Source organism: Pristiophorus japonicus, chromosome 19 (genome assembly GCF_044704955.1).
Source record: "Pristiophorus japonicus isolate sPriJap1 chromosome 19, sPriJap1.hap1, whole genome shotgun sequence".
Taxonomy (NCBI): domain Eukaryota; kingdom Metazoa; phylum Chordata; class Chondrichthyes; family Pristiophoridae; genus Pristiophorus; species Pristiophorus japonicus.
The window spans coordinates 3,194,130-3,207,707 of record NC_091995.1 but is presented as its reverse complement, the minus strand read 5'-3'; the positions used below and the strand labels follow the sequence as shown (position 1 = coordinate 3,207,707).

At 53.9% G+C, this 13,578-nt stretch overlaps 1 protein-coding gene across 1 annotated transcript in view; it reads left to right on the top strand.

The window, feature by feature from the left end:
• Window positions 1-13,578, top strand: part of LOC139229626 (histone-lysine N-methyltransferase EHMT2-like) — a 151,925-nt gene that overhangs the window by 11,186 nt on the left and 127,161 nt on the right. The window contains 3 exon segments of the mRNA XM_070861136.1: window positions 340-608; window positions 9,460-9,615; window positions 13,078-13,230. Of these exon segments, the coding sequence (XP_070717237.1) occupies window positions 340-608; window positions 9,460-9,615; window positions 13,078-13,230 (578 nt within the window).

Sequence of the window (13,578 nt, the reverse complement as noted above, 5' to 3'; positions counted from 1 at the left end):
CCCCCCACCGCACCCCTCCCCGCTCTCTCTCTCCCCCACCCCCCGCCTCTCCCTCTCCTCCCCCCTCCCCCCCCCCCCCCGCCTCTCCCTCTCCCCCCTGCCTCTCCCTCTCTCTCGCTCTCCCCCCCGCCTCTCCCTCTCTTCCCCCCCGCCTCTCCCACTCCACCCCGCCTCTCCCTCTCTCCCCTGCCTCTCCCACTCCCCCCCCCCCCCCCCCCAGCCTCTCCTTATGGAGAAAGATCAGGGGCAGTGGGACTAACTGGATGGCGGTTGCGAAGAGCCGACACAGACCCGACGTTCCGCGCCCTTCTGATTCTGTGACTCCCTTTCCTCCCTCAGGTCACGCCGCCAAAACGTTCCCCGCCTCCCCCACCAAGGCCCCGGGGGCCAACCGGGCCAAGATGACGCTGACGGGGGTCAGCAAGTCGCCCAACTCCATCCAGAGCCTGGCCATGAAGCTGCTGAGTGTGCCGAGCGGGCGGGCCGGCAACGAGGTGGCGGTGGTGCCGGTGGAGCTGCCGAGGCCCAGCCCGGTGCCGGACGACAAGCCCCGGGTCCACAAGGCGCGCAAGTCCATCTCCAGGCCCTGCGGCAGCGGTGGCAGTCAGGTAACCCAGCGTGCCGTGCCGAACACACCAAACCCCGGGGGTGGAGCGCTTACACCGAGGGCACTCTGCCGCGCCGAACACACCAGTCCCCGGGATAGAGCGCTTACACCGAGGGCACTCTGCCGCGCCGAACACACCAGTCCCGGGGATAGAGCGCTTACACCGAGGGCACACTGCCGTGCCGAACACACAATCCCCGGGGATAGAGCGCTTACACCGAGGGCACTCTGCCGCGCCGAACACACCAGTCCCCGGGGATAGAGCGCTTACACCGAGGGCACACTGCCGTGCCGAACACACCAGTCCCCGGGGATAGAGCGCTTACACCGAGGGCACTCTGCCGCGCCGAACACACCAAGCCCCGGGGATAGAGCGCTTACACCGAGGGCACACTGCCGCGCCGAACACACAATCCCCGGGATAGAGCGCTTACACCGAGGGCACACTGCCGTGCCGAACACACCAAGCCCCGGGATAGAGCGCTTACACCGAGGGCACACTGCCGTGCCGAACACACCAAGCCCCGGGGATAGAGCGCTTACACCGAGGGCACACTGCCGTGCCGAACACACCAAGCCCCGGGGATAGAGCGCTTACACCGAGGGCACACTGCCGCGCCGAACACACCAAGCCCGGGGGTGAGCGCTTACACCGAGGGCACACTGCCGTGCCGAACACACCAAGCCCCGGGGATAGAGCGCTTACACCGAGGGCACTCTGCCGTGCCGAACACACCAGGCCCCGGGGATAGAGCGCTTACACCGAGGGCACTCTGCCGTGCCGAACACACCAGTCCCCGGGGATAGAGCGCTTACACCGAGGGCACACTGCCGTGCCGAACACACCAAACCCCGGGGATAGAGCGCTTACACCGAGGGCACACTGCCGTGCCGAACACACCAAGCCCCGGGATAGAGCGCTTACACCGAGGCACACTGCCGTGCCGAACACACCAAACCCCGGGGATAGAGCGCTTACACCGAGGGCACTCTGCCGTGCCGAACACACACAACCCCGGGGATAGAGCGCTTACACCGAGGGCACTCTGCCGCGCACTTCCCTCTTTCTCCCCCCCCCTCCCCCCCCCCCCCCCCCCGGTGAGTGGATAGGTGCATTCGTTGACAAGATTCTCAAATAATGAAGTATAACAAATGGTTACAGCTTCGAAAGTTTACTTGGCAAAAGGTAGCCACTCTGCCGATCAAAGGAGCTAATTGTGCGACATCAGGGTGTCTGTGTCTCTTGTGTAGTGCTACAAATCTTTTGCTGATCTGTGAGCAGTGTTTGAGGCCTTTCATTTTAAATGGTTGCAAAAAAAACATTGATCTCGGACGGGTCGAACGGAGGGGTAATGGTGAGCTGAGGAGAGGGAACCATGGGGGAGTTCAGAAGTTGTGGAGCGGGCAGGGAAGTGAGGTGATCGTATCGAAACGTATCAGATTATGAGGGGGCTTGACAAGGTGGATGCAGAGAGGATGTTTCCACTGATGGGGGAGACTAGAACTAGGGGGCATGGTCTTAGAATAAGGGGCTGCCCATTTAAAACTGAGATGAGGAGGAATTTCTTCTCTGAGGGTTGTTAATCTGTGGAATTCTCTGCCCCAGAGAGCTGTGGAAGCCGGGACATTGGAATATATTTTAAGGCGGAGATAGACAGATTTTGGAGCGATAAGGGAGTGAAGGGTTATGGGGAGCGGGCGGGGAAGTGGACCCGAGTCCATGATCAGATCACCATGATCGTATTAACTGGCGGAGCAGGCTCGAGGGGCCGTATGGCCGACTCCTGCTCCTGTTTCTTGTGTAGCAAAACCCAAAGAGCACAAGGCTGTGGGCTGGGCCCATCCATTTCCACCCCTCGGGGGAGTTGGAACAAGTGACATTCGCCTGTGCTCTAACCGGGGCTAACCTTACACAAGTGCCAATACGGATACGGGGCAGGAAATTTAGGACCGAGATGAGGAGAAATGTTTTCACTCAGAGGGTGGTGAACCTGTGGAATTCTCTACCACAGAAGGCTGTGGAGGCCAAGTCACTGAATATATTTAAGAGGGAGGTAGATAGATTTCTAGACACAAAAGGCATCAAGGGGCATGGGGAGAAAGCGGGAATATGGTGTTGAGATAGAGGATCAGCCATGATCATATTGAATGGCGGTGCAGGCTCGAAGGGCCGAATGGCCGACTACTGCTCCTATTTTCTATGATAGGGGAATCCAGGGGTTATGGGGAGCGGGCAGGGAAGTGGAGCTGAGTCCATGATCGGATCAACCATGATCTCATTAAATGGCGGAGCAGGCTCGAGGGGCTGAATGGCTGACTCCTGCTCCTCGTTCTTATGAGGGGTAATTTCTCTCGCCCCCATCGCTCCCCATGGTAAGATTAGGATCGCAGGTCACACACACATACCCAATGGGTCTTGGGAGTCATTACCATAAGAAATAGGAGCAGGAGTCGGCCATTTGGCCCCTCGAGCCTGCTCCGCCATTCAATACGATCATGGCTGATCCGATCATGGACTCAGCTCCACTTCCCCGCCCGCTCCTCATAACCCTTCACTCCCTTATCGCTCAAAAATTTGTCAATCTCCACCTTAAATATATTCAATGACCCAGCCTCTGCAGCTCTCTGAGGCAGCGAATTCCACAGATTTATAACCCTCAGAAGAAATTCCTCCTCATCTGTTATTCTGAACCTATGCCCCCGAGTTCTAGATTTCCCCCACGAGGGGAAACATCCTCTCTGCATCTACCCTGCCAAGCCCCCTCAGAATCCGAATAAGATCACCTCATTCTTCTAAACTCCAATGAGTAGATGCCCAACCTGCTCAGCCTTTCTTCGTAATTCAACCCCTTCTCAGGAGCCAACCTCGTGAACCTTCTCTGAACTGCCTCCAAAGCAAGTATTATCCCTCCTTGAATAAGGAGACCAATACTGCACGCAGTACTCCAGGTGTGGTCTCACCAATACCCTGTACAGTTGTAGTGGGAGCGGTAGTTCGAATATAGTCAAACACAACATACAATCAGGATAGACAAAGTAGACGACATCATCACAGGTGGTCCCTCGAACAAGGCCTTCCTGATCACTTGCTGTACCTGCATACGAACCTTTTGCGTTTCATGCACAAGTACCCCCCAGGTCCCGCTGTACTGCAGCCCTTTCACGACCTCGGGACGCCCCAAGGCGCTGTACAGCCATTGAGGTGTTGTCACTGTTGTAATGGAGGGAATTGCATTGTGCGAGAGAACACCAGCGCAGGTCGCGAGTACAAAGAGCTGGAGCGAACCACTGCAGCTGCCAGGTCGAGCTGACACAAGTGTGCGACAGCTTCGAGGTGGGCAACTGGGTGATGTCATAGTAGACAAACGACCATGACGAGTAGCTGGTACTAGTCCCGATCGGACACACGGCTGGTGGCACGAACAGTTCTTATCTTCGCTGAACGGTCTGCCCTGAAACGCCGTGGCTTACGAGGGAAATTAGGGATAGTGTTAAACATAGAAAATAGGTGCAGGAGTAGGCCATTCGGCCCTTCGAGCCTGCACCGCCATTCAATGAGTTCATGGCTGAACATGCAACTTCAGTACCCCATTCCTGCTTTCTCGCCATACCCCTTGATCCCCTAGTAGTAAGGACTACATCTAATTCCTTTTTGAATAGATTTAGTGAATTGGCCTCAACAACTTTCTGTGGTAGAGAATTCCACAGGTTCACCACTCTCTGGGTGAAGAAGTTTCTCCTCATCTCGGTCCAAAATGGCTTACCCCTTATCCTTAGACTGTGACCCCTGGTTCTGGACTTCCCCAACATTGGGAACATTCTTCCTGCATCTAACCTGTCTAAAACGGTCAGAATTTTAAACGTTTCTATGAGATCCCCTCTCATTCTTCTGAACTCCAGTGAATACAAGCCCAGTTGATCCAGTCTTTCTTGAGATGTCAGTCCCGCTATCCCGGGAATCAGTCTGGTGAACCTTCGCTGCACTCCCTCAATAGCAAGAATGTCCTTCCTCAAGTTAGGAGACCAAAACTGTACACAATACTCCAGGTGTGGCCTCACCAAGGCCTAGTACAACTGTAGTAACACCTCCCTGCCCCTGTACTCAAATCCCCTCGCTATGAAGGCCAACATGCCATTTGCTTTCTTAACCGCCTGCTGTACCTGCATGCCAGCCTTCAATGACTGATGTACCATGACACCCAGGTCTCGTTGCACCTCCCCTTTTCCTAATCTGTCACCATTCAGATAATAGTCTGTCTCTCTGTTTTTACCACCAAAGTGGATAACCTCACATTTATCCACATTATACTTCATCTGCCATGCATTTGCCCACTCACCTATCCAAGGAAGAGGCATATAAATTGGCCAGAAAAAGCAGCAAACCTGAGGACTGGGAGAAATTTAGAATTCAGCAGAGGAGGACAAAGGGTTTAATTAGGAGGGGGAAATAGAGTATGAGAGGAAGCTTGCTGGGAACATAAAAACTGACTGCAAAAGCTTCTATAGATATGTGAAGAGAAAACGATTAGTGAAGACAAACGTAGGTCCCTTGCAGTCAGAATCAGGAGAATTTATAATGGGGAGCAAAGAAATGGCAGACCAATTGAACAAATACTTTGGTTCTGTCTTCACAAAGGAAGACACACATAACTTGAGAAATAGAAACTGAAGGAAATCCTAATTAGTCAGGAAATTGTGTTAGGGAAATTGATGGGATTGAAGGCCGATAAATCCCCAGGGACTGATAGTCTGCATCCCAGAGTACTTAAGGAAGTGGCCCTTGAAATAGTGGATGCATTGGTGATCATTTTCCAACAGTCTATCGACTCTGGATCAGTTCCTATTGATTGGAGGGTTGCGAATGTAACACCACTTTTTAAAAAAGGAGGGAGAGATAACGGGGAATTATAGACCAGTTAGCCTGACATCAGTAGTGGGGAAAATGGATCGATTATTAAAGATGAAATAGCAGCGGATTTGGAAAGCAGTGACAGGATCGGTCCAAGTCAGCATGGATTTATGAAAGTGAAATCATGCTTGACAAATCTTCTAGAATTTTTTGAGGATGTAACTAGTAGAGTGGACAAGGGAGAGCCAGTGGATGTGATGTATTTGGCATTTCAAAAGACTTTTGACAAGGTCCCACACAAGAGATTGGTGTGCAAAATTAAAGCACATGGTATTGGGGGTAATGTATTGACGTGGATAGAGAACTGGTTGGCAGACAGGAAGCAGAGAGTCGGGATAAACGGGTTCTTTTCAGAATGGCAGGCAGATTAGGAAAAGGGGAGGTGCAACGAGACCTGGGTGTCATGGTACATCAGTTATTGAAAGTTGACAGGCAGGCACAGCAGGTGGTGAACAAGGCAAATGGCATGTTGGCCTTCATAGCTAGGGGATGTTGGGCCTGGTCGAGGACGCTAACGTTGGTGTGTCTGTCCTCCCAGGGGGATTTGCAGGATCTTGCGGAGACATCGTTGGTGGTATTTCTCCAGCGACTTGAGGTGTCTACTGTACATGGTCCACGTCTCTGAGCCATACAGGAGGGCGGGTATTACTACAGCCCTGTAGACCATGAGCTTGGTGGCAGATTTGAGGGCCTGGTCTTCAAACAGGTTTATAATCAACAGGTTTACAGTCGCCCACATTTGTGGGTGGGAACATTGGAACAGGAGGAGGCCATTCAGCCCCTCGAGTGTGTTCCGCCATTCAGTGAGACCATGGCTGACCTGCGTCCTAACTCCATCCACCTGCTTTGGCTCCATATCCTTGGCTAGCAAAAACCTACCCATCTCAGATTTGCGATGATTAATTGAACTAGCATCTACTGCTTGGTGGGAGAGTGTTCCACACGTTTACCACCCTTGGCGTGATGAAATATTTCCTAAATTCTTTCCTGAATTTCCTGGCTCTGATGTGACAGTTGTGTCCCCTTGTCCCAGAATCCCCTACTTCGATGCTTCCACACTCGACCAGCTCCGCTGGGCGGGGCCACATTGTCCACATGCCAGACACGAGACTCTCAAAGCAAGCGCTCTACTCGGAACTCCTTCGTGGCAAACGAGCCAAAGGTGGGCAGAGGAAACGTTACAAGGGACACCCTCAAAGCCTCCCTGATAAAGTGCGACATCCCCACCGACACCTGGGAGTCCCTGGGCCAAAGACCAGTCCGCCCCAAGTGGAGGAAGTGCATCCGGGAGGGCGCTGAGCACCTCGAGTCTCGTCGCCGAGAGCGTGCAGAAACCAAGCGCAGGCAGCGGAAGGAGCGTGCGGCAAACCAGTCCCACCCTCCCTTTCCGTCAACGGCTATCTATCCCACCTGTGACAGGGACTGTGGTTCCTGTATTGGACTGTTCAGCCACCTGAGAACTCCTGTTTAGAGTGGAAGCAAGTCTTCCTCGATTCCGAGGGACTGCCTATGATGATGATGTTCTATGGCTGTAGCCAAACCTCCTCCCCTTTATATTCTAGCCCACTCGTTATAAAGGCTAACATTCCATTAGCTTTTGTGATTATTTTTTGTATCAAACTGCAAGGGAGTTTTAACCTTCGCTCCCAGGCAAGGTGGGGCACGAGAAATGAGAAGAATCCAGTGGGCTGGAAATCCATCAGCCTTCCTCCGCGTTTCCCGCCGGTATTTCATCGTCTTGGGCGGGAAACGGTGTGGCGGGGAATTCCCTGACGTCTTCCTCCTGGATAAAGCACTTCCTCCCGAGTTTGGTCACAGCGGTGACCCGTAGATCGGTTCAAAAAAAAAAGCCACTGCGGAAAAAACGTGTCAGTGCAGCCCTTGGAAGCGGCAGTAGGTATGAAACCCTGCAAAAAAAAAAAGTAAGTTAAAGTTTATTTTTACATTCTTTCGCAGCGATTCACTCGAAAAAAGGGTCTTGTGAATGTTTTGCGATTTAAAAAAAAAAAATTTTGTTTTGTGGAAAAATATTTTTTTCCCCCCCCCCCCCCCCTTCGCATCGGTATCGGAGAAAATTTGACGAGGATCGCGGTTTCCGACGCGAATCCTCGTGCAATGCCATTTTTCCCCCCCATTTTTTTTCGTGGATTTTCCTGCTTGAAATCATAGCGGAGTCACAGCGGTTTTGTTGGGTGGAAAACCAGTGGGTAGCGGTTTTTCATGAATTTCCAGCCCAATGGCTTTGCAATACCAACCCTGATGGGACCCCGTGGTCATTTCCCAGTCGGCCCGTACTTGCATTGGATGAGAATAACTGGTTAGCGGGAGCCTTTGAAAAATGGTGCTTTTCTCCGTCATGTTGAGACTGCCTCGGCTCAGTAGGTAGCACTGTTGCCTCTGAGTCAGAAGGTCAAGGGTTCGATCAGGAAGGCCAATGGAATCTTGGCCTTTATTGCAAAGGGGATGGAGTATAAAAGCAGGGAAGTCTTGCTACAGTTATACAGGATATTGGTGAGGCCACACCTGGAATACTGCGTGCAGTTTTGGTTTCCATATTTACAAAAGGATATACTTGCTTTGGAGGCAGTTCAGAGAAGGTTCACTCGGTTGATTTCCGGGATGGCGCGACTGACCTATCAAGAAAGACTGGATCAACTGGGCTTGTATTCACTGGAGTTCAGAAGAATGAGAGGGGACCTCATAGAAACGTTTAAAATTCTGACGGGTTTAGACAGGTGAGATGCAGGAAGAATGTTCCCAATGTTGGGGAAGTCCAGAACCAGGGGTCACAGTCTAAGGATAAGGGGTAAGCCATTTAGGACCGAGATGAGGAGAAACTTCTTCACCCAGAGAGTGGTGAACCTGTGGAATTCTCTACCACAGAGAGTTGTTGAGGCCAATTCACTAAATCTATTCAAAAAGGAGTTAGATGTAGTCCTTACTACTAGGGGGATCAAGGGGTATGGCGAGAAAGCAGGAATGCGGTACTGAAGTTGCATGTTCAGCCATGAACTCATTGAATGGCGGTGCAGGCTCGAAGGGCCGAATGGCCTGCTCCTGCACCTATTTTCTATGTTTCTATGAGGGGGTTGACTTATGAGGAAAGGTTGAGTCGGTTGGCCCTCTACTCATAGGAATTCAGAAGAATGAGAATCGAAACGTATAAGATTATGAGGGGACTTGACAAGGTGGATGCAGAGAGGATGTTTCCACTGATGGGGGAGACTAGAACTAGGGGGCATAATCTTAGAATAAGGGGCCGCCCATTTAAAACTGAGATGAGGAGGAATTTCTTCTCTCAGAGGGTTGTAAATCTGTGGAATTCGCTGCCTCAGAGAGCTGTGGAAGCCGGGACATTGAATATATTTAAGACAGAGATAGACAGTTTCTTAACCGATATGGGAATAAGGGTTTATGGGGAGCGGGCGGGGAAGTGGACCTGAGTCCATGATCGGATCAGGCATGATCGTATTAAATGGCGGAGCAGGCTCGAGGGGCCGTATGGCTGACTCCTTCCATTTCTTATATTCTACCTCTCTTTCCTCCTTCAAGACGCTTCTTAAAACCTAGCTCTTCGACCAAGCTTTAGGTCATGTGCCGTAATTTCTCCTCATACGTCTCGGTGTCAATTTTGTCCTGGAGTTCAGCCTCTGTGTGTGTGTGTGTGTGTGTGTGTGTGTGTGTGTGTGTGTGCGCAGACACAGGCGTCGTCCGCGTACTGTAGCTTGACGACAGAGGTTGGGGTGGTCTTGGACCTGGCCTGAAGGTTGAACAGGTTCCCATCGGTTCTGTCGTTTCTCATAACACTTGTGTGCACAGCGCCTTGGGACGTTTAACCACGCTAAAGGCGCGCTGTATCAGTGCACGTTGTTGTTGTTGTTCTGTACTCTCCACGCCTGCCCGCCCAGGAATCCTTTGTCACTCTCGCCCCAATTCCACGCAGAGATCGCCGGAGGAGGTGGGCAGCTTGCCCCCCGAGCGGACGAGCCAGAGCCTCGGGGGAGGAGGGGCAGGGGCAGAACACACAGTCCAGGCCCAGGATGAGAACCAGGAGGTGCACCGAGCGAGGAAGTCGATCCTGAAGGGCAGCTTCAGTCAGGTAGGGGAGAGCAGGAGGCCTCGCGCGCGCCTTCGGCAGACCGGCGATCGCTTCATACGAAATAGGAGCAGGAGTCGGCCATTCGGCCCCTCGAGCCTGCTCCGCCATTTAATACGATCATGGCTGATCCGATCATGGACTCGGCTCCACTTCCCTGCCCGCTCCCCATAACCCTTCGCTCCCTTACCGATCAGAAACCTGTCGATCTCCATCTTCAATACATTCAATGTCCCAGCCCCCACAGCTCTCTGGGGCAGTGAATTCCACAGATTTACAACCCTCAAAGAGAGGAACTTCCTCCCCATTTCCATTTTAAATGGGCGCCCCTTGATTCTGAAATTACGCCCCCGGGTTCGAGATAAGCACATCAGAAATAGGAGCAGGAGTCGGCCATTCGGCCCCTCGAGCCTGCTCCGCCATTCAATGAGATCACGGCTGATCTTCGACCTCAACTCCACTTTCCCTGCACTGTCCCCGTATCTAAAAAAATCTATTGACTCAACGACTGAGCCTCCACAGCCCTCTGGGGTAGCGAATTCCAAAGATTCACCACCCTCTGAGTGAAGAAATTTCAGTCCCAAATGGCCGACCCCTGAGTCTGAGACTGTGTGACCCCTGGTTCGAGGCTCCCCAGCCCGGGGGAAACATCCTCCCTGCATCTACCCTGTCAAGCCCTGGACATATGTTGCATGTTCCAATGGGATCATCTCTCACTCTTCTGAACTCGAGAGAATACAGGCCTCAATCTCTCCTCACAGGACAATTCCCCCCATCCCAGGGATCAGTCTGGTGAACCTTAATGTTCAGGTTTGGGCGGTGTTTAGATCATCATCATCATCATAGGCAGTCCCTCGGAATCGAGGAAGACTTGCTTCTACTCTCAAAGTGGCTGAACAGTCCAATACGGGACCCACAGTCCCTGTCACAGGTGGGACAGACAGTGGTTGAGGGAAGGGGAGGGTGGGACTGGTTTGCCGCACGCTCCTTCCGCTGCCTGCGCTTGCTTTCTGCATGCTCTCGGCGACGAGACTCGAGGTGCTCAGGGCCCTCCCGGATGGACTTCCTCCGCTTAGGGGCGGTCTAAGCGGAGGTTGGCTGCGGGGTCTGCTGGCAAAAGAGCAGCATCGTCCCCGAGCAAAAGGAAAATGAACCGTCATCCCTCCCTCCCAAAGAGGAAAGTTATTTGAAGCGTTTTCTCCAACAGCAGCAGCTCCCAACGGCCTGCCCGGTGTCTTGGTGAAGTTTTTTCATCACTCTCGGGCGATGGACGGACCCCAGCTTCCTGGCTTCACCGTTTCCCCCCTCCTTTACATTCGTTCCCCTCCCCAACAGGTGTTGCTCTCCATCAGGCTCCGATGGGACACAGTGTGGGCCAATCGTACGGCCCACGCCGGAGTGGGCCTCCTGTCCGACCCCAAATGAACCCCTTCCCTTCTTCCTCTCTGTGTGACGCCGATGGAGAGGCGATCTGCCCCGCTTACCCTCAGCCCTGCTGTCGCCCAAGCATAAACATTTACAGCACGGCAGGAGGCCATTTCGGCCCATCGTGTCCGTGCCGGCCGACCAAGAGCTACCCAGCCTAATCCCACTTTCCAGCTCTGGGTCCGGAGCCCTGTGGGTTACGGCACTTCAGGTGCACATCCGAGTACTTTTTAAATGTGGTGAGGGTTTCTGCCTCTACCACCCTTTCAGGCCGTGAGTTCCAGACCCGCACCACCCTCTGGGTGAAGACATTTCCCCTCGAATCCCCTCTAAACCTCCCCCTCAATTACTTTAAACCGATGCCCCCCCTGGTTGTTGATCCCTCTGCCAAGGGAAACAGGTTCTTCCTATCCACTCTATCCAGGCCCCTCATAATGAGCCAAAGGTGGGCAGAGGAAACGTTACAAGGGACACCCTCCAAGCCTCCCTGATAAAGTGCAACATCCCCACCGACACCTGGGGTAACCCTGGCCAAAGACCAGTCCGCCCTAAGTGGAGGAAGTGCATCCGGGAGGGCGCTGAGTACCTCGAGTCTCGTCGCCGAGAGCATGCAGAAACCAAGCGCAGGCAGCGGAAGGAGCGTGCGGCAAACCAGTCCCACCCTCCCCTTCCCTCAACCACTGTCTGTCCCACCTGAGACAGGGACTGTGGTTCTCGAATTGGACTGTTCAGCCACCTGAGGACTCATTCTTAGAGTGGAAGCAAGTCTTCCTCGATTCCGAGGGCCTGCCTATGATGGTGATGATGAATTTGATACACCTCAATCGGGTCTCCCCTCAGCCTCCTCGGTTGCAAAGAAAACAACCCCAGCCTATCCAATTTGTCCTCATAGCCAAAATTCTCCAGCCCAGGCAACATCCTCGTCAATCTCCTCTGCACCCTCTGTGCTGTAAGCCGAGACGGAAAGTTGGGGCGAGCAGACAAGGTTGGAGGCTCAGCAAGGGCCATGACCTACATACTCTGCACTCACTAGCGAGTAAAGCGGAGAGAAAGTCACTCCACTGAGCAGGTGGATCGATAAACGGCAGTCCTGCTTTGGACTGGTGCCTCCTTAAAAACGTTTAATCCGTGTGTACATGCAGATTGCTTTGTGGTTCCGTTGGCCACAGTATCAGCTGTGGCTCAGTGGGTAGCACTCCCGCCATCTGAGCCAGAAGGTTGTAGGTTCAAGTCCCACTCCAGGGAGCTGAGCAAAAAAAAAACTGCCCCTCCGACAGTGCGGCACTCCCTCGGTACCGCCCCTCCGACAGTGCGGCGCTCCCTCAGTACTGCCCCTCCGACAGTGCGGCACTCCCTCGGTACCGCCCCTTCGACAGTGCGGCGCTCCCTCAGTACTGCCCCTCCGACAGTGCGGCACTCCCTCAGTACCACCCCTCCGACAGTGCGGGGCTCCCTCAGTACTGCCCCTCCGACAGTGTGGCGCTCCCTCAGTACTGCCCCTCCGACAGTGCGGGGCTCCCTCAGTACTGCCCCTCCGACAGTGCGGCACTCCCTCAGTACCGCCCCTCCGACAGTGCGGCGCTCCCTCAGTACTGCCTCTCCGACAGTGCGGCGCTCCCTCAGTACTGCCCCTCCGACAGTGCGGCGCTCCCTCAGTACCGCCCCTCCGACAGTGCGGCGCTCCCTCAGTACCGCCCCTCCGACAGTGCGGCGCTCCCTCAGTACTGCCCCTCCGACAGTGCGGCGCTCCCTCAGTACTGCCCCTCCGACAGTGCGGCGCTCCCTCAGTACTGCCCCTCCGACAGTGCGGCGCTCCCTCAGTACCGCCACTCCGACAGTGCGGCGCTCCCTCAGTACTGCACTGGGAGCATCAGCCCGGGTTCTGCGATCAAGTCTGTGCATTGAGTCTCGAACCCACAACCTTCTGACTCAGAGGCGAGAGGGCTAACAACTGAGCCACTGGCTGATAGTTCGATGCATTTGATTGGGTGTTTTTTATTTCTCTCTCACGGTGACTAATTGTGCTGATTCCCCGCACAGAGCCTGGCAGAGAAGTTGGCCAGCTTGCCCATGGGACGGGCAGTCGGTGAGGTGCTGGGACCGGCAGAGGCAGAACACACAGTGCAGGCCCAGGATGAGAACCAGGAGGTGCACCGAGCGAGGAAGTCGATATTGAAAGGCAGCTTCAGTCAGGTAGGGAGAGCAGGAGGTCTCACACGCCTCCTGTAGAACGGTGAGCCCATCGGGGTAATGTTCCAGCAAAGGAACCTCTGTTTTATTGTCTCCAATTAGAGGCTGTTCCTCCCTGGACCACCGTCACAAGAGTCCTCTTCTCATTCACCCCGCACTTTCACATTCACTCCATCCCTTCTCATTCATTCCATCCCCTTCTCATTCGCCCCGTCCCTTCACATTCACTCCATCCCTTCTCGTTCACTCCATCCCTTCTCATTCACCCCGTCCCTTCTCATTCACCCTGCACTTTCACATTCACGCCATCCCTTCTCATTCACCCCGTCCCTTCTCATTCACCCCGCACTT